This window comes from Oratosquilla oratoria, chromosome 17 (assembly GCF_046742065.1).
Source record: "Oratosquilla oratoria isolate Oo_2021 chromosome 17, ASM4674206v1, whole genome shotgun sequence".
Lineage (NCBI taxonomy): Eukaryota > Metazoa > Arthropoda > Malacostraca > Stomatopoda > Squillidae > Oratosquilla > Oratosquilla oratoria.
In genome coordinates, this window is record NC_134793.1 from 32118291 (window position 1) to 32141001 (window position 22711).

Sequence of the window (22711 nt, forward strand, 5' to 3'; positions counted from 1 at the left end):
CGAAAGGTCAATGGACACCTGACTGTATAACATCATTAGTAGTCAACAAATTGTTTTCAAATATCACTGTAATTAGCAAGCAACGGTCACCCCATCAAGGACAGGCTACCTGAGTTTCTTCTCATGTTCTGTAATCTGTGGCAACACGCCACTGCTGCAGTTTCCCCTCAACGCGTAAAACTTTGTAATCTTTGCCAAACAATTATGTGTCGAATGTAATCAAATTATATATTGTAAATATTATGTCACATACGAGGATGACCATTATTTTGTAAAATGTACTTATTATTTGCATACTCTTTACAAAGCCTTAATACATTCACTGTATATAGTTTATGTCATGAAGGAGGGGCATATCAATTATAGGTACTCAACTAATTCAAACATTCGTTACTACATTACTTAAGGATATATTTACCATGTTGTGGTACCTAACCACATCTACCCTGTGTATGTACATATATATTCTTGTACTTCACTTTAAAAAATCTACCTGCTGAAGAGGACCACAGAGAGTGGTTTATTTATAATAAAAAAAAAAATCTACTTCTAGTCTTACGTTTCGATTTACCAATGTGTTATGACATTAGTTTACCCTGATATGTGTATATATATATATATATACATATATATATATATATATATATATATGTATATATATATATATACATACACACACATATATATATATACACACACACAAACTTATGTGTGTATGTATAAGAGGAATTGTTAACGTTGAATATGTCACGAGTTTCTTGAAGGAGACGTGAATAGGAAGATGACGACAATGATAAGAAGGTGGCGTGTTCGTGACGACAATGATGGCAATAATGATGGTGACAATTGATGACAAGGAAGAGAAGAAGGAGAAATGCACCAAAGGCGAGTATGAGGAGGAAGTGTGGAGGACAACAAGAAAGTACAGAGTGGGAGAGGGAGGATGAGGGGGAAACAGCAAGAAAAGAAAAAGAATGATGATGATATGATTATGATAGCGATAGCGACGATGGCGATGATGATGATGTTGCTGAAGCCGATGACGATAGTAATGGTGAATGTGATGATGATGATGATGACTGATACAGGTCTTCAAGATTCTTAAGGGAATTGACATCAAAAGTGAAAAAAAGTTCACACTGAATTTGAGAATCCGACAAGAAATAATGGTCTCAAACTATTAGGAAAAGCATTTAACAGATTTAATTTGGAAGTGGGTCGAAACAACTTCGCCAACCGTGTAGTTAATGAATGGAATAAACTTCCTGCAGAGGTAGTGCAATGTAGTTCAGTTCCAAACTTTAAGATTCGTTCAGATAAACATCTAAGCAAGATGGTGTAATGCCTGCCATTTATTCTATATTATTCATTCATTTTTTTTTATTATCTGTTTGTTTATTATTTTCTTATTTATTATTATTTTTTATTATGTCGATTTATCATCATTTACTATATACCTGTTTCTTTATTAACTTTACCTTTTTATTTACTTATCTTATTATCTATACTATTATATTTTCACTTTTTTATCATTATATACAGTATATATATATATATATATATATATATATATATATATATATATATATAGATAGATAGCGTCCGACCTAGTTATGGACAAAAGATCTCTTGTCTGCATGCTCCTCCTATGTAATGACGGTGACAATGGTGACTGTGATGACGATAACCCCAGACTTCCTCTTCCGTCAACCTACCTTCCTACCCTGGCACATACACGCCATCGATTGTTTGCGTTTTAATTTGTTCCTCACAATGAGCCTCCGTTTCCGCCAACAAAGTTCCCCGAATTTCGAGATCCGAGACTTGAGTATGGTTAGCGTACGACTCTTTTATTCAGCCACAAAAGGCATCACCCCTCCATATAGCTATCTAGTCCAGAGGTTCTCAATTTGTTTCCTCGCGTATACTCCATACTTACATATATGTATGTACAGTTGTTCTTGTGTTTCCTGGAAACCACGTCAACACAAATGGCTAATCATTCACACGCTCCCACTCGTTGTTTTTCCGTGGCCCCAATTGGTAAAGAAACTCGCTTTTTTTTCAATCTCCCTTTCGTTCCGGTAGGATATAATTTCGCACCCAGCAGACCTCTCCGATACCCCGCGGACCCTGCCTTGAATGGGGTCACGTTGGCCAGCGACCCCTCCCTTCTCACGGAACAATTCCCCCTGGAAGAAGACACGACGAACCTCGCCTCTCCCTCGCGGGCTCGACTGTGACTCCTCTTCCCACAATTTTCAAGAACGGTGCCGCGGCGGAACCTCTCTTAACATAAGAATGAAGGAGACTGCAAGAGACCATAAGGCCTACACTAGGCAGTTCCATGTCCATTACCACCTGCCATCCCAATCCATTAAAATGTCTAACCGTTTCTTAAAACAACCGATAGTTTCAGCGTTCACTACACGTTTACTTAGTCTGTTCCATTCGTTGACCACCCTATTAGTAAATCAATCCTTCCCTATTTCCTTCTTAAATCTAAATTTGTCCCGTTTAAATCCATTACTGCGAGTCCTGCCCTGTTGTCTTCATACGATGACCTTGCCTGAGTCACCCTTGTTAAAGTCTTTGATCCACTTGAACACCTCTATTAGATCACAGATGAGCCGTGACCTCCCCTTTCACTGTAACTCCGTAAGCGACTGCCCCGCCACCTCTTTCCTCAGACGGGGACTAACGGCTCCGCCTGAAGATCTTGTGAGCCGCTTCTGACGCTTTCAAAGCTTCTACGAGCTCCGTCAGCAACTAGAGCGTCCGCCGCCGCTCTATTCCACTGTACAGGACTCCATCATGGGTTCCCCGGAGGTCAACCTGGACCATGCTATCGTCCTACTTCCCCCGCGGTGCCGAACAACAACACATGTCTTGTCAAAGTATGTTTCAGCCTCTACCACGAGCTGACGAATCTTTGTCATTATCAGGGATATTCCTGCAGTATTTTGTTAGGACAACTCAAAATCTTTCTCAGTGTTAGAGCCTAAGGAAACAATTATCGTACAATCTAGAATTACACCATTCTCTATCAGACACCATAAGTGCGGCAAATTACCGGAGTAAAACTGGAGCATCGAAGAAAATATACAAGATAAATCACGTGCAACAAGCAAGCTGCTTGTTTAATGCATACAAACAGCAATTACAGACGTGATGCCTTTCATTCAATCCGTACACTTCAATGGGGTATAGATGATGTAAAGAAAATTCCTAATTGCTAACCTAGTGGGAGGAGCTACGAGTCCTGTCCCCTGATTGGCTATACAGATTCATATGTTATGTATTCCACTGAAGAGGATCACAGTCCATGGTCGAAATATATGGATATCATCTATTTCATTTCTTTTTATCCAACACAGTGGGTTCTTGTTGAATTATGTATTCATTGTTACAATAATTTCCCATGTAACTAAGTTGTACTTCTCTAACAGTTAGGCGAAAACTCTACAAGTAAATCCAAAAGTAAGAATTGTCTTTACATCTATACTCAATTAAACCTGGCCAGATAATTATAGACAACTCAACCACATTCAACGTTCAAGCGTTGGAAAAGCTGAAATGTAAAAAAGTGAATGCAAAAGTTGCTCAAAGTTGAATAAAATCTGCCTGAAAGAGGACATGCTACCTATTGCAATACATACATACACACACATATATACATATACATAATATATAAAATGTATACACCACAGACACACTATATATATATATATATATATATATATATATATATATACACACATTGTGTGTGTGTATCCCGTACTAAATTCATAATCTATATTATCATCCCTCAAGGCATTTACTTGCTTCTCTCAATCTACATTCTACCTCCACTCCTTCCTTTCCTGCCACATTCGCACCCAAGTATCTAAAACTACCCACTTCCTCCAGTCTCTCTCCCTTAATACTCACTTCCAATTTGCTGCCACATTCTCCCCTTGTACATCTCATCATCTTTTACCCACATTTATCTTCAACTTAACAAGGCGACATAATGCATCCCTGGCGAAGTCCCACCCTTACCTCAAACCATTTACTCTCCATTTCTGATTCTAACACAGGCTCTACTGTACTACTCTCGTAAAAACTCTTGACTGCTCTTAACAGCTTTCCTATCCCATATATCTGCAATACCTCCCACAGTGCCTTCCTGTCTACCCTGTCATAAACCTTTTCCAAATCCACTGTTTCCCACCAATTACTCCCCCTGTTCTTCTCCTATCCCTCTCAATCAAAATCCTCCCATAAGCCTTCCCAACTATACTCAACAAACTGATCCCTCTGAAACTACTACACTCACACTTGTCCCCCTTTCCCTTGTAAAGTGGAAATATACAGGCACTCATGCGGCACTTTACCCTCTTTTAGACAAACATTAAACAACCTCACCTGCCAGTCCACCATCACTGTACCTCCCTTTTTTCGACACTCCTCGTGACACCCATCCAGTCCAGGTGCCTTACCTGCTCTCATCATTTTAATAACTCCTTTCACCTCACCTTTCCTTATTTCTCCTTCATCTTCCTTATTCATCACTGTCATTTTCTTAGCATTTCCAATTACAACTACATTTCCCTTCCTCCTTCACATTTAGCAACTCCCTAAAATACTCTGACCATCTTCCTCTTACTGCCGTCTCTTCCATTATCATCTCTACATCTGCACCTTTTACCTTTTCTTCTCTACTTGATTCACCTCCTCTTTTTTAATTTCTTTCCAAAACATCTTTTTATTACTTTAAAAAACTTACCCCATTTCACATCCGCTCTCCTCTTTGCCTATTTATCTTATGCTATACTTCTCTTTGTACCTCTCATATCTCATCCTATTTTGTAACTAATCTGTGAATACTCGATTCTTCTCTTCTGCAACCTTCTTTGCTTCATCACCCCACCTTCATCACTACCCTTCTATTTGTTCCCGTCCTCCTTGTTCCACATACCAACTTTGCATACCTTGTGACTCCCTCCTTGAACCATCCCCATTCCTCCTCCACTCCTAGTTCTGCTCTAGCCTTCACTCCCTCCCACTTTTCTCTCAGCTTCTTCTTGTACTCATTTAAGCAGTTCACTCCAAGTACCTCCCTACCTTCTGTCCTTTTCCTCTTTCTCCACCTACCTTCCACTCTCAACTTACCTTCCACCAAAAAGTGATCTGATGTTCCTCCATTCTCTCCCCTTCGAACATGTACATCCAAAAATCATCTTACTCTTCTCCTGGTTACCACTATGTAGTCCATTAAAGCCCTATCTACCACCCTTCCATCCTCCACTCTCTACCATGTGTACTTATACTTGATTTTCTTCCCAAACACTGTATTTGATATCATCATCTCTCTAGACACATCCCCACAATCAATTCTCCACTGTGATTTTTTCCTGGAACTCCACACTTCCTAACCACTCCGTCTATTGGTTCATTTCCTACCTTACCATTAAAACCTCCCAATGCCACTACACTGGCATTTCTCCTTACACATTCTATGCACTCATTTAAATCTATCCAAAAAGTCTCCCTTTCCTCTATGCTCATCTCACTACCAGGTCCATATGCATTTACAAAACCCACATCTCCCTTCCCAGTTTCACCTTTATCCACATTAACCTTGAAGAAACCTTCCATTCCACTACACGCTTACCTATCTCTTCACTTACTAATATAGCCACCCCTTCTCTCCCTGGTCCTTTCTTCACTCCTGACACCCTCCCAACTACACTCCCAAACTCAGACATTTGGGAATGGATGCTAAGAGGAGATTGTATGAAGGAGTGACCGTGCCGACAGCACCGTATGGGGCAGAAAAATGGAACATAAGAAAGGAAGAGTTTAAATGTGTTTGAGATTAAATTCCTGAGAAGTATGGTAGAGATTACTAAGCTGGGTAGGGTGAGAAACGAGGTGAGGAGGAGAACAGAGGTGGAAAGGGAGTTGAGATAGGGTTGATGACAGAATATTGGAATGGTTTGGACACATGGAAAGAATGAGTGAAGAAACATTAATAAAAAAGAGGTGTGGAAGGTAGATGTGGAAGGAGTGAATATGAGGGGGCAACCAAGGATGAGATGGATGGATGAGGTAAAAGAGGCATTTGAGGAAGGAAGGGGTGAGTGAAGAATGTGTATGGATGATGTTGTGATGCATGGGAAGGGATGGGAGCATGTTTGAATGAAATTTTTGACGCAACAGGAAAGGATTTCTTTCATTATCTTTTTTCTACATGAGGGGACGGACAAGGGAGGTCGCTGATTAAAGGAAGCGGCCTTGTTGTGGATGTGCTGTGTCTTGTTGCATTGCTTCTGACCCAGGGCAGTGGGTGAGATACAGGTATGAACCGCCATCCAGGAGGAGCCAAGAGAAGATGAAGAGAAAAGGGTGAATGGGAGTGGAGTATGTGGGGATGGAATGGGTGAGAATGGATTTTTTTTTTTTACTACCTCCCTTGTATGAGGGAAAAGCTGTTGGTATATGTATATTATACATTATCTGGAATTAGCACTAAGTCTAAGCTACCAAAGTAGGCTACCAATCAATGGACAATACTGCACGAAAATGGGGAGAACACAAGCATGGCATTATACAAATCGGTGAACAGTGCACACAATATAATGAATTCGATACAACACTTGCACACACGCTTACCAACCACAAGCACGCACATCAAGCTAACAATGGTGGCTCGTACACACATATAATCGCACGTCCGCACGAATACACACACACACATCCGTACACGTTCAAGTTTTGAGGAAACTGTCACAATAATCTCATACGTACCGACCAATCCTCGGGAAGCCACTCCACGCTGACAAGACGCACCAGCTTGCCCTGTGGCGTGTGCACTAGCATGGTGCACGCCACACAGCCCACAACCTCCAGTCTGAATCGCTGGGCTCTCAACCGAAGACACTTAGGCTGCGATTTGACCTGGCGCCAGGCCTTTGCAAGATCGGCAGCGCCTGCGGCGTGTCAAGGTCGAGTGCACTGTAAAAGTTTTGCCCGACAGTGAGTTCAAGATTGAACTAGATCACCACTACCCTCGAATGTCATGGGCTGAATATGGGACCCATTTTACCAGATATACCCTTTCCTGTTTCATGAGTTTTGTTTCTACATACAATACCGAGCACCAAGTATTCATTTCAATCGTGTGTGTGCAGCATTGCGAGTCACAGGATATCCTTTTCGCTTATCCCTCAACTTATCGGGTTGGTCGCCCAGCTCAGTGGCTTAGACCACACAACGTTGTTCTCCGTTCCGCTTGCGTGACGTAATGTCGTTCACACCTCTTCGTTTCTTAAGGCTATTTTGTTCCAGTGAGAGAGCCGAGTCATTTGCGCAGGAGGGAAAGGGGGGGGGGACCGGAGACCCTGTTTTCCTGGTGCACTTGTGCGTAATGTTCACTTAGTTATGCACAATTTAAAAAAAATATCACCTTACGAAATCTTTAGAGCTATCGGTCTCTCCTGCTCGGTAAGTCAAGATCCTCCCGATGCCTTGACCCTCTGCACTGGACAATGAGGCTCTCTCCTCTGCATACACAACACTGCTTATTTCGTTAACTTAATCAGGTACAATCGTGACGCCTTTCCTTCTTATGACAAGAACCCCTAAGTACAACGATTGTGCAGGCACAGAAGCTTCGTGTTTCTACTTTTCCTTCTCCTTCCACGAGTAAAAACGATGAGACGGGAGAGGAGTAACGACAGAACGGGTGGCGAAAACGGTGTCAGTCAGCCTAATTTTTTATCTTCTGCCTCTCACGACCCAAGGTGAGACTGTGGTGAGAGGCGGTGATGGCCGTCGTGGTGGAGCAAACACGGGGACACTCCAGAGTCGAGAGTCGTACCCCGAGATGATGCTCCTCCTCATCTCATGATTCTTTCGGACCTCTCGCTCAGAACAACCCGACTTCAAGAACCGAGGTTTGGGTTTGCCTCACCTATGAACTCGACTCCAGGAGAGTTTGAGGTCAAAGGCGACGAGGAGATTGGTCCACGGTATCATCAAACGACAGGACAATTAAAACGCTGTCGTCTGCCTCACTACCTCGGGTAAGCATGAGCAACTACAACTGTGAAAAAAGAAGATTGGGTGTATCTGGAGGGACAGCGTTCCGACGCGACGACGACAAATATCTTCCGACAGCCGTGGAGAAAAATCAAGAAGGTACGGGTAGGTTGCGTTAGGTGTCTAAATACAAACGTGAGTGTTGGTCACCCGGAGGCGTGAAGTACGCAATGCGCCCGGCGTCATTTGGAAACCGTCTGTTCCCAAACCAACAGGATCGTTGTGAGCACAGAGGCTGCTCCGTATGACGTAAGCATGGTTTGCTGCGGAATTCGTCGTACAGGGAGAGAAATTTATTAATACGAGGATAATCACACCACAAAATTATGTCCTGTTTCAGAACAACGTAGTTAAACATGTAGCTATACACACACACACACACACACACATATATATATATATATATATATATAATACACACACACACACATACACACACACATACACTTAAATTTATATATATATATATATCTATATATATATATATATATATATATATATATATATATATCGAAAGGTCTTTTCCCCCTTACAAGGGGATGGACATTCAAAACGACAATGGAAATAATTCGTTTATAGTCAGTTTTTCTTACTAATTAGAGCTACGAAACATGGGGATGATATGCTTTCTTGTGCTCTTTCAGGACAACACCGGTAATAATTTACTGGAGAAATAAAAACCAACAAAAATGTCGTTATCAACGAATGGCAATTATTTGTTCCTTGAACTATTAATCTATTCTGTTTCGCGCCTAAAAGCGTAGTCGACGTTTTCTTCAAACGGCCATATTCCCCAGAACTTTGATACTCTGGATATAAATGCACCAAAATCCCTAAACATCAAAGCAGTTCGATAACTTTTAGGGCATTGTTACACCCCCCAGCAAAGCTAAATAGTTCCTCAATTAACTCAGACAGATTTTTTGGTAACCTAAGGCACCGCAACTATCTTTACAACTGTTGATGTTGCTGGTGCACGCTCAAAACTGTCTGCAAAATCTCATGAAAACATTTGACAGTAATGCGACCAAGCAATCCTAGGACAATTAATAATAATAAAAACAGTAATAACAATTAATAAGTAATAATAATAATTAACTAATGGTAACAGTAATAATTGACAGAAAATTAGTTGCGGTCAAATTGTTGCGGTCAATATGTACAGTGCAATGCTTTTCATTCAAAGTTTAACACGCGTTTCGAAATCTTCAAATATCATAATTTTTGTTTTATTACATTTCTGCCTGTCAGTTCCACAGCACATACATCTTTGTGATGTAGAATTACGTTAAAAAAAAGGTTATAATAAGCATAACGGACAATGGAGCAAAATGATGACATCAAATTAGGCTATACAAAAGCTAAGTGGAGAGTCCATACTAATCAAATTCAAATGTATATACAAGTAAAAAAAAATATTCCATCCTATGCCCTTCCCCAAAAATACATACATCTTTTGAGAAGAGTATGGACTGTAAGCAATACCATATAACGAACGATCTAGCACCTTGGCATTTAACAATATTCTTTAATGCAATTTAATTTTTGAAAGGGTCCAAATTAGAAGGGGAGATGATCTAGAATTCTATATAATATGTAGTGCAATCGATTACTACGCGCCCATTTCCTTTTCTTCTGTGTTCTCATTTAAATACTAACTTGGCCTTAAAAAAATATATAAAAAAATATCACGGTACCATCATTTAACTAATCAGGAGAGGTAGGTGATATTTGAATCTCGCATCTAAAGTAACACACGTCTTAAAAAATGACAAGAGAACGTATAATATTTCATTTTCCGTGAATTTAACAAGTATTCAACATACAAGATTCCAGATTCATTCTCGTATACACGTATAAATCCGGGTCACTGACCCCCCCCCCACACACACACATACCACTAATTCTAATCTTGATCAATCGTAATGAAAATTGTTAATTGGTAGGTTTTTCTAATTATTTTCACAAATACCAACACTGCAGTTGATCAACGCCATTCGGACGTTTCAAACAAAATCTGTTTACGTGTTTCCTTGCCCCAGAATAAATCAAGATTGATAATAATGATAATTTCTTGATATCATAACAATTCACTACTATGGTCACTTGAAATATGACTGTTAGGAAACCATCACATTGTTTCTTTTCTTTAACTACTAAGTTTTCTTTTAGGTCTCTTGTGATCGATCTCAAAGAGTTACCGATAAGTGTCACGAGCCCTGGCTATCCAAACACTACTAGATTATGACGGTTTTGTCCACAGATACTTGACAACTGATGTGATTTTCTTATATTTTCCTGAATAATCTCACTTATCACCTGAATATATACGGTTTGTCTTTTCTTTTCAAATTACACACATGTGATGTTTACAAACACGAGACCTCTTGGAATTTCGTCATTTTCTATGCCTCAACGACTGCCCCCCAGCGTCGTCGAGTCGAAAGAGAAAGCTCCCGCGCTTTTACACACGCAGGTCAGACGCCCTGAAAACTTGGTAATATGACTCTGTTTCTCCACTCCGAAACATGCCACAGAATTCTCTGGGATGATATCGTCTGTCTATAGGTTGTCCGAAGTACAATAATCAACACACCGAATGCGTAGTTCTCCACAACCCACCCACGTCCACATCGGCACTAACTCTTCAGGATGGTCGCCGACTGGTGAAAAATCAGTTGTATATTGGAAAACGTATCATACATTTCATTCATTCGCAAATACGTAATTACAGACGCTTAGAAACTATCATAAATACCAGCAATATCATATAATGACCATAAAATACTCCTACAGATACATTTAACGGAAATCACAGCCTTAAACAACTTCAAACTACCCTAAAGAGCGAAAACAAAATTTCATTTTCGTACGTCTGGCAGAAAACTATTCTGGCACCGTTCATTCATAGAGATGCGCGAACTTCAGTGAATGAATCGTGCAGGCAAACGCAGTTGCCTCGGAAATAAACAAATCCATTTCTAAAGAACTCTGTCACAACAACTCACAATTCAAAGAGTTAGAGAGTAGAGACAGCAATTACGAGCCTCAACCGAGGCCTGGACAACGTCCGAAGAGGTTAGGGAGATTATGATCGCACTTGGGAACCACGTCTCCACCGATTGAGCTGGTGAGTCGTTTTCTTTGCCGTCTGAGTACTGTACACCGACACTCAACGGTTTTCAACGGCAGTCCTACTCCCACAAAGAACACGAAATCAACCCCACAAAACATTCGTTTTCCTGACACAATCACGCAGGGGTGCGTAGGATGGGGGAATAAAATTTATAATACATGTATTGGTATACGGATTATTTCAAGATACACGCTTCATATTTACACTATATGAGTTACATTTTGACAATGATATACTCATGCATTCATGATTCACCTCCAATTTCTTCACATACACATACCCTCATAATCAAGACTAGATGTCCAAATGATGTCAATGAATACAGTTTCCCATATAGATGGATAAATACTTGGAATGGTTTAGGAGACACAGCTCTAGCTGGGACAATATGTGAATTAAAATCTACGTAAATATGGTAATTGGAAATCAAGGATATAGACTAAGTTGGAACTGCGCATGAATTTGAGGCTAGTTATGAGAACACACTTGCTGTACAGGAACAATGGCACAAACACGAACGCGTGCATAAATACATTCACTTACGGAGAAACACACACACACACACACACACACACACACACACACACACACAGTGTAGAGTCCCTAGCTGCCACTACGGCGGTCCGGGTTCGAATCCCGCCCAGGACTGAAATAATTTCAATATCGCTGCGCTGCGGGTTGTTACTCCAACTCTCGTGGGCGGGGAGTTGTGTGTGCGTGTAAGATCACAGCAGTACCCATAGATCGGTCATGTATGAGCTCTGAGCTCTCTTCCGGAGGGGATATTGCTTTCGATCAAGAGTCCAACACGTGGTCCAAGACCATGGTGGTGAATCACACATACGTCTAAACATCCACGAACATAGATGCGCGCGCACACACACACACGCACGCACGCACGCACAAACACACACGAACGTACAGGCGCACAAGGCTCGATGGTGTACTGGTGCCGTGTTCGACCGCTGATTCCGGTTAGGAAGGAGTTGGGAGTATGAGCCATGTACGAGCTCTACACTCTCATCCGGGGTGGTAATAGCCCTCGATCACGAGTCAAACACGTGATCCAAGACCACGTTGAACCACGCGAACACAAGCGAATATATACTAACAGGCACGCACGCGCGCACACATAACCAAACACACACATGAACACACATTAACGTGCACACACACAATGCAAGTATTGGAAATGGACAGTAGCTAATAATAATAATAAAATCACATGAATCGTCTCCCCAGACTTCGACAGGGTGACAATTCTTTATGTGGGCTATCCTAGGGTGACAATTCTTCATGTGGAAAATCCTAGGGTGACAATCCTTCATGTGGGCTATCCTAGTGTGACAATTCTTCATGTGGGAAATCCTAGGGTGACAATTCTTCATGTGGGCTATCCTAGGGTGACAATTCTTCATGTGGGAAATCCTAGGGTGACAATTCTTCATGTGGGCTATCCTAGGGTGACAATTCTTAATGTGGGAAATCCTAGGGTGACACTTCTTCATGTGGGCCATCCTGGGTTTACGATTCTTCGGTTGTATATTGATGACAATAAGCATAACCCTCATTCAACCTAACGTAATGTTTATTCCACTGTTGATATTCGGCGTACTGGGGTGACAATTCTTCAGGCGGGATCTCAAGGGGTGACGATTCTTCATGTGGGCGTTCTGGGGGGGGGGGGCACTTCTTCACGTGACCCCCCAAAATTCTCTGAACTACTTCGTGGTCAATAACTCCATTACAAAGGCCAAATAGGAGAAAGATTTGGGAATATTGATAAAAGATAAAAGAAAAACTGTTACCGGACAGGCATATCATTTAGGGTACGACTGCAGAACGTTAAAATGCCTTTTCATTTTATGGATGAAGAGACGATAAAATAAACGCCGAAGACTGGAATATACGCCACAAAGAATGACACAAACAAGATCGACAGGATATAAGGCCGCAACCAAATAGGTTCCCAGCCTGGTAAATAGGTCATACAAGTATCAGCCAACACTGAAAAGTTTAAGAGAAATAGGTGACTTGATTACAATATGCAGGTCGCTAAAGGAGATGGACTACGACGCCAAGAATCTCTTGATTTTGGACGGAAGGGCTTTAAGAGGTCGTGAGAACAAATTGAGAAAAACTAGACGTTTAAAGGATGTGAAGAGATAGTTTTTAATGTAGATGCATAAAGAATATGATATGGTTTAATGTCACCAACCGCCCCCCACCCCTTGTCGGGAGGCTAGGACGGTACCCCTCACAGAGGACTTTGTAGCGTAGAATTTAATTAACCATGTCCTTGTTTCAACTTCGACGGTGGCAGGATTCGAACCGCCATCCCCTCGACCTTCGCCGCAAGTAACGACGCCCTATATGAAAGTGAAGCTAGATATGTTTCAACTTCGCCGGTGGCAGGATTCGAACCGCCATCCCCTCGACCTTCGCCGCAAGTAACGACGCTAGATATGGTGTACAGAGAACAGATAACAGGATTCCACGATCGTTGTTAGTTTCTTCCACATAACACTTATATAACCGCACACTCGTGGAGCAGTTGGTAGAGTTCCCGGTTGCCACTATGAAGGTCCGAGTTCGAATCCCGTCCAGGGCTGAAATAGTTTCAGTATCGCTATGTTGCGGGTTTTTACTCCAACTCTTGTGGGCGGGGAGTTGGGTGTGTGTGCGAGTTTAAAGGTCACAGCATTACCCATAGATCGGTTATATATGAGCTCTGAGCTCTATTCCGGTAGGGAAATAGTTATCGATCACGAGTCCAACACGTGATCCATGACAACGGTGAATCGCGCGCGCGCGCGTGCGTAAAATCTAAGTCTAAATTCAAACTCGAGATGGGCTCCGACTGTTGTTCAAGGAAAACAACGAGATAATGTTGTTTGAGTTACAATAAAACGAGACGGGCGTTACTCAATAAACTGAAAACGACAATACGCGCGCATGCGCGTTTATTGCGAGGGTAAGGAGACAGGAAATCTGTAAATGTCCATCAAAACACAGTCCGTCATGCAAAGATTACAAGAATTCATGGTTTACCCGCTCCGCCTATTCCATTTCGTATATATAACATATATACTAAAATAATAATAATAATTGATAATAATAAATAATAATAATAATAATAATAATAATAATTGGAAGGCGAGGAAAGAAAAACTCGGGGCATTGAAAGTGCTTTTACTTGGATTGTAGCATTTCAATCGACAGGTTTTGATTTGTGCCTTTTACCCAATAAAGACAATTTCAAAGTCCCGTGTTTCCCTTCCCTCCGTCTTCACATACCTTTCTATACAAATTATAAATAATGATAGTAATGATGGTAATGATAATAACGACAATAATAATAACAACAGCTGGCCAACAAAATTTTATTAGAAATCTATATACTGTCATGTTTTCACACTTCACAATATATATATATATATATATATATATATATATATATATATATATATATATATACATATATATTGGTACGAGACCATGTTGTATACATGTTTTCAAGAAGTCTACAGCGACAATGGCGTTGTTGAGTTTATATTGGAGCTTTAATTTCTCTCGTGCAACAAGTTTCTGTGTTGGTTCCAAATAGCTGAGAAGGTGCCCAAAAGACACTAAGTGCGGTTTCCTTTTTTTTTTTTTTTGCACGAGAGAAATTAAAACTCCAATATAAACTCAACAACGCAATTGTCGCTGTAGACTTCTTGAAATCATATAATATATATTATATATATACATATATATATATATATGTGTGTGTGTGTGTGTGTGTGTGTATTTACCTAGTATTTTGCGGGAAGGGGAGCTATGCTTGTGGTGTCCCGCCTTTGTATCTCGCAGTGTCTAGTTTACTTTTAAACTCATGAATGGTTTTTGCGCATACTATTTCATTATCCAGTTTGTTCCAAGTGTCCACTATTCTATGTGGAAAACTGTTTTTCTTCAGTTCTCTTCTGTAGCTATATTTTTTTTATTTTCTTTCCATGTCCTCTTGTGTTTCTCTTGTCCCAGTTTAGTAAGTCCTCTCTATCGAGTATCTCTGTGCCTTTCATGATTCTGTAGATGGTCAGTAGGTCACCTCTCTCTCGTCTTTGCTCCAGCGTCGGTAACTCCAGTTTAGCCAATCTCCCCTCAATATGATAGGTTTGCAAGTGCAGATGCCATTTTTGTTGCTGCTCTCTGGATTCTCTCTATTTTCTTTATATTCTTTTTGGTACTGGGTGACCTCAATGTCGCCGCATACTCTAGTCTAGGCCTTATCAATGCAACAAATATTTTTTTCCATCATGTCTTCGTCCAAGTATGCAAATGCCACTTTTATTGATCCTAGCAAGTTGTAAGCCTCCCTGACAATTTTGTTAATCTGTTTACCATAGGACAAGTCGTTTGTGATAATTACCCCCAAATATTTTTCGGATCCTGCCTTCTTTACCTCCTTGGTTCCAATTGTATATTTTCCTGATATTCTGTTTTTGCTTTTTCCAAACTCCATTATGCTACACTTCTTAGTATCAAAGTCCACTTCCCATTTCTGACTCCAGTTCCATACCTTATTCAGGTCTTCCTGCAGTGCTTCACAGTCCTTATCAGTTTCTACTTTCCTTAACTGTTTGGCGTCGTCTGCAAAGAAGCTCATGTAACATTTCACATCCTCGTCTATGTCATTCACATAAATAGCAAACATTATTGGTGCCAATACAGATCCTTGCGGTACTCCACTGATCATCTCTTTCCAATCTGAATATCTTTCTCTGAGCACTACTCTCATCTTTCTACCAGTCAGGAAGTCCTCCATCCATTTTAGTAGGTTCCCTTGTATTCCTCCTATGTGTTCCAGTTTTTTTTTTTTTTTTTTTAATTTTCTGTGTGGTACTTTGTCAAAAGCTTTTTGCAAGTCTAGGAAGGCACAATCAGCCCATCCATTTCTTTCTTGCACTATGTCTATTAGTCTTGAGTAGAAGCATATTAAGTTTGTGGTGCATGATCTTCCTTGTCTGAACCCAAATTGTCTTGGGTTTATTATGTTGTTGTCTTCCAGATGTTTTACCCATCTATTCTTGATGATTTTCTCACAAATTTTGGCTATAGTGCTTGTTAGTGATACTGGCCTATAGTTGGTGGGTTCTTCCTTGTTTCCTCCTTTATATATTGGTACAATGTTAGCATTTTTCCAGTCTTTAGGTATCTTTCCTTCTTTGAGTGAGCTATTTATTATGTTGTGTATTTTGTCCGTTAGTTCTTCTTTGCATTCCTTTAGAATCCAATTTGCAATACCATCCGGGCCATGTGATTTTCTGACGTCAAGTTTTGATAGGTGTTCTGATATTTCTTTTTGTGTTGTTGTAAACTCACTCATGTGGGGAGATTGCTTGTTATTATCTTCGTCCCAATTTTGTATTGTGTGTGTGTGTGTGTGTGTAAATTTCCTCCCAGTTCACACACTCCACGTTCGTTTCCGGAGCTTTGTGTTCAGTGTTTGTCAACACTTGGGTCACGCTTCACTGAGATTTTGGCGTTATCTTTGGTGAGCCGGCCGGGCGTCGCCCTGAGAACTTTCGTCTAGCAGTCACCTTCCCAAGGGTCGGGTTACACCCAGCCTATAAGGGTGGAACGTTGTTTCCCTCGACAGTATGTGTAGAAGTTTAAATTTTCTATTTTCAATTCTTAGTATTTGTTTCGAGTACAATCTAGGGAGACTTGCTTTTATACGCAACTCCTGTCTATGTGTTCAGGTCAACGCGCGGTTTCCCTGTCCAGAAATTAAAGGGATTTTGGTTCTTCCGATAATCCAAGGTGACTACTGGATCACAGCATATATGTTTTTTATCACACACACACACACACACACACACACATATATATATATATAATATATATAATATATACATATGTATGTATATATATATATACATCATACATATACCAAGGCTTTTTCCCCCTTCCAAGGGAGGTAGCCAAAAAGGGAAAGGCATAAAAACACTCCCACCCATTTCATCCCTAAATACACTCCACACCCCTCCCACCCTTCCTCTCATCTGAGCACCTCCTGGATGACGGGTCATCCCTGCACCCTGCCCACCGCCCTGGGTCAGAAGCAGTGTCGCAAGACACAGTACATCCACAGCAAGGCCGCTTCATTTAATCGGCGACCCCCCCTCTCCGTCCCCCTTTGCATATAAGGAGAGGACGGGGAGAAATCCCTTCGGGCTGCGTCAAAATTTACTCACACATACTACCCCACCCCCCACCCCCCCGCCCATTCCTCCTCATGCAGTCACAACATCATCCATATACAACCATTCTCCACTCACCTCTGTCTTCCGTCCTCTCCCTTCCTTCCTCAACAGACATTCCCCTCTTCCCCAAAGCCCCCTTCACCCCATCCATCCACCTCATCCTAGGACGTCCCCTCATGTTCACTCCCTCCACATCTGCCTTCCATACCTCTTTTACTAGTCTTTCTTCACTCATTCTTTCCATGTGTCCAAACCATCCTAATATTCTTTCATCAACCCTATCTCCCAAATCCTTTTTCACCCCTGTTCTCCTCCTCACCTCCTCATTTCTCACTCTATCTAGCCTAGTAACCCCCACCATACTTCTCAGACACCTCATCTCAAACACATTCAAACTCCTTCTCTCTTCTTCTCTTATGTTCCACGTTTCTGCCCCATACAATGCTGTTGGCACAATCACTCCTTCATACAGTCTCCTCTTCGCATCCATTCCCAAATGTCTATTTCTCATTACACTCTTTAAACCACCAAGGCATTTACTCGCTTCTCTCAATCTACATTCTACCTCCACCTTCACTCCACCTTTTCCTGCTACACTTGCACCCAAGTATCTAAAACTATCCACTTCCTCCAGTCGCTCTCCCTTAATGTTCACTTCCAGTCTACTGCCACTTTCACCCCTTGTACATCTCATCACCTTACTTTTACCCACATTTATCTTTAGCTTTCTTCTATCACATACTCTCCCAAACTCTGCCACCAGCTTCCTCAATCCCTCCTCTGACCCTGCCACAAGCGCAGTGTCGTCTGCAAACAACAGCTGGCTCACCTCCCACTTTTCTCCATTTTCTTTAACCATCTCCAATCCCTGACTCACTACCCTAGCATTCACCTCTCGCACCACCCCATCCATGTATAAGTTGAACAGCCAGGGCGACATAACACATCCTTGACGAAGTCCCACCTTTACTTCAAACCACTCACTCTCTCCATTTCCAATCCTAACACATGCTCTACTACTCACATAAAAACTCTTGACAGCTCCCAAAAGCTTTCCTCCTATCCCATAAATCTGCATAACCTCCCACAGTGCCTTTCTGTCTACCCTATCATAAGCCTTTCCAGATCCATAAAAGCCCAAAAAACATCCTTCCCCTTTCCTATAGCTTTCTCACATATCTGTCTTACCACAAAGATCTGATCTACACAACCTCTACCCGTCCTAAATCCACACTGTTCCTCACCGATTACTCCTTCTGTTCCTCTCCTAATCCTCTCAATTAAGATTCTCCCATAAGCCTTCCCTACTACACTCAACAGGCTAATCCCTCTGAAATTACTACATTCACACTTGTCCCCTTTTCCCTTGTAAAGAGGAACTATACAGGCACTACTCCAGTCCTCCGGTACTCTACCCTCTCTCCAGCAAACATTAAATAATCTCACCAACCAGTCCACCATCACTGAACCTCCCTTTTTCAGACATTCTGCATGACATCCATCCAGACCAGGTGCCTTACCTGCTTTCATCATCTTTACAACTGCCTTCACCTCATCCTTCCTTATTTCTCCTCCATTCTCCTCACTCATCACTCTCATTTTCTTCGTATTTCCCACTGCAGCTATCTTTCCCTCCCTATCCTCCTTCACATTCAGCAACTCCCTAAAATATTCTGCCCATCTTCCCCTCACTGCCATCTCTTCCATTATCAACTCTCCATCTGTACCTTTTACCTTTTCTTCCCTACTTGATTCACCTCCTCTTCCTCTCTTAATTTCTTTCCAAAACATCTTTTTATTATATGCTAATAAGAACACATCTTTTTATATATGCTAATAAGAACACGGGTACGTGTGTTCACTTATGCAAAGTAGGCCACTTGGTAAAAGAAACTAACGACTGAAGATGTAATATACGAAAGCTCTCTGCTTCGTTAATTTCTTTTTCCAAGTGGTCTACTTAACATATATATATATATATATATATATATATATATATATATATATATATATATATATATATATATATATATATATATATATATATAATATATATGAAATTTGACATTTTAGGTTAAGATGCGAGACCCACAAGTACTGTAATGGGCTCTGAATATGTTTAAGATTAGTAACTATGGAATATGTATGTTTGTGTCTTATCTAAAGCCATTAGGTGCCAGTCCATGCCCTAGTGGTTTTTGGCAACCTCGTGGTTATGTTAGACTATGTAAGGACAGTTCAGACGTCCGTCTTGGCTTTCTTTTTTAACCTTCTTTTCCCTGTGGAAGAAGCTGCTGCTTATCGTAATTTAAGGTAAACTAAACCAGTATTTAAGTGCGTCCGTGTCACCTTTTTATAACTTTGTTGCTTTGCTTGTTAACAGGACTTTTTATCTTAATTCCTGGATTCCAGTCAGTTTAAGTGTGTCCGTGTCACCTAGGTTAGCTTGGTGACAGAACATTTTCATCTTAAACAATTTGTCCAGTTTAAGTGTCGCCCGTGTCACCTTTTTGTAACTTTGTTGTTTGCGCAGTGACCGGATTTTTATTCATAAACTGGTTTTTGTTTTCCCTTTCGTTTATTTTTCATTTGCATTGTGAATATTTTTATTTCGCTTTAATCACTTTAATTGTCAATTATTTTTCTTTTGTGAAAATTACTAGTGTACTCTTCTTTAATACTCGCTGCAATAAATGTAAATGGCATAAATCTAAATAAATAGTTATATTTTCTTTCTGTCATTTATTCATTCGTTCCTGGATTAATGACTTGCAAAAAACATACCAACAATTTATTACAAGTTCATAACACTAAATATGACAGTGACTGTAATACGAAGTTTGACGACAGGATGATACGAATAAAGGCTTCTCCACATAAGGCAAGTAGCCATTCAAGGCTCCCAACTACCACGTAGGCTATTTGTTTCCCTCTCATCTTTCGTTCTCGTACCCACTGCTCGGGCCAAGACCAATGCAGCAAGGCAATGACATAAGAAAGAAGACAAAGCATAAGAAGTACATTGAGGAATTTATTATGTATTCATCCACCCTGCCTAAAAATTTAAGTAAATAAAGAAATAAATGATTGCATCTTAAGTCACGGTAAAATCCGTTTTCTGTTATGTAACTGCCAACAAATTCATTCTACATGACATGGATGCACACATTATCTTTGAGTTATAATCCTTTAAATACGTGTGACCTAGATTTTATCCTTTCATGATTGTTAAAAATCGCAGGTCTTCATGCCAAGTGAAAACCCATAAGCGATTTCCTGGGCGTCGATAAAATTGTAAATATCTCTTAATTGCAACTGTTTTGAAGCCCTCCACATACCTGTGATCTTCAGTTCGGTTTTTCAAAACCCCTTGCGGTAAGACATGCATGTTATTATTATCACTATTACAACAATGTATAGAATAATGAATGAGAAAGATGATTTGCAATTTTTGGTCTTGCTTTGAAGTACATCGGACATTTTTTTTCTTCTATTTTATAGATTTATTTTATTTACTACTATTATTAAGGAAGTGACAGCCAAAGATTAAGTTCACATTTTCGGTCATCTCGGCTTTGTCTCTGACCTGATTGCTCTCAAAATTGAGGGGAGTCACACAACTGTACTCACATTTCGTGAAAGACTCGTTCCAATAGACCTAGCCGTTTTGTCGCAATGTTGTTAATAATCAAATGAACATAAACAATACCTCGCCCCGCCTAACCCCGGACTTTGGGCGAGGTTTACTCTTTCAGTCCGTTCTCTTCATTAACCAACGTTCAAGTTTCTTTTTACTTACCAAATGGTCAGGAGAAGGGGTTGCTGTTACATCGCTTTCTGAGGTAGAGGGGGATTCAGAACGTCGAGGTTCCGTTGCTGTGGTCGTTGTTGCGGGAGTGACGGTAGTGATGGGCACAGGGGCAGGAAGAACCGTTGTTGGAACAGTCGTCTTGATGTCTTCCCCGACACCAAGACTTCGCTCTCTCTCCTCCCTGTCTGTAAAACTGCTGCTGCTGTGGATGAAAATTGCGGAATCTATTAACAGATTGGTATTATTTCTAAGCATCGTCAAATTTCAGACAAAAATAAACCCAGAGAAGAAAAATACAATGTATGAACGTGAGGTAACAATTTCGAGACATTGCCCTAAATCACAAATTCAGAGAAGTCATACACCACTTCCACGAAATTTATAGAAACACGAGAAAACAATTACATATATGGCAAGCATGCCAATACAATGGCATCGACGTGCAAGGTTTGAAATTTCAACATCGATATGATATACTTAAGGTACGGTTACTCTAGTCATCGGATGGATTGGATTCCGAGCCTAGGGATGGATTTCGTCCAACGCTGGGTGTTATGAGTCGGAATGCAAGCCTAAGGATGCCCAACGCAGTACCGTTGTAGCTCACACCTCGGAAGAGATCCGTGGGAAAGAAACTGAAGATATATGTTAAGAATATTCATATTTACGACATATTTAATATATATATATATATTATATATATATATATATGTATACATATATATATATATATATATATTTCGCTCTATGCTTTTTCAGTGGAGTGTGACTGGTTGATATCTACACTTTTCGCCGTGATGTAGTGGGATACTGAAGTTATAAATGCTCTAATAGAGAAGATACGACCACATGAGGCGCTTTGGGATGTGAGGCATTCCGACTAGATTAAGAAATATTGATAATATAATATCTTTCTCTCTCATTGAGCCAACCCATCAATTACCATTTTCTAAGGATGACAAATGTCTTCTGCCTAGTGTATAATGTGTGTGTGTGTGCAAGTGCGTGTGTATGATATATGCAAATAATGTCAAATATGCATTTTAGAGAGGTCGCGAGTCGTTCAAAGTTATTTGGGATAAAATATTTGAGAAAGTGTCTTAGGAACTGGCTCTGCCAATGAGATTCCTAATTCTGGATAGAGGGTGGGGCTTGCTGCAGTTCCTTTTACGTGATTGGTGGGGATTTCCCTACACGGTAAGGCTGGATTTATTGTATGATGAACAAATGCAAAATTTGAACTGTAAGCTTTTCGTCGACTAATGTAACCATACCTTTAGATTGAGAGCAAATGTATTCCCTTGGATTCACATTCGTAGCATCATGAATTACATCTTGTTTGTTTATTTATTGAATTCCTAAAAAAAAAAAATGAACCTCAAAGTCTAGTGTTAAATGTGATGGCGTCCTCACGATAGCTTCAAAATC

The 22711-nt window shown here is 40.5% G+C and overlaps 1 protein-coding gene across 5 annotated transcripts in view; it reads right to left on the reverse strand.

Moving 5' to 3' along the window:
• LOC143034595 (tyrosine-protein phosphatase non-receptor type 4-like) overlaps nucleotides 1-22711 on the reverse strand; it is a 279323-nt gene that overhangs the window by 78067 nt on the left and 178545 nt on the right. For all 5 annotated transcript variants that reach the window (XM_076200888.1, XM_076200887.1, XM_076200885.1 and 2 more), the window contains one exon: nucleotides 21272-21485. In XM_076200888.1, coding sequence (XP_076057003.1) covers nucleotides 21272-21485 — 214 coding nt within the window. The remainder of the gene's footprint in view (nucleotides 1-21271; nucleotides 21486-22711) is intronic.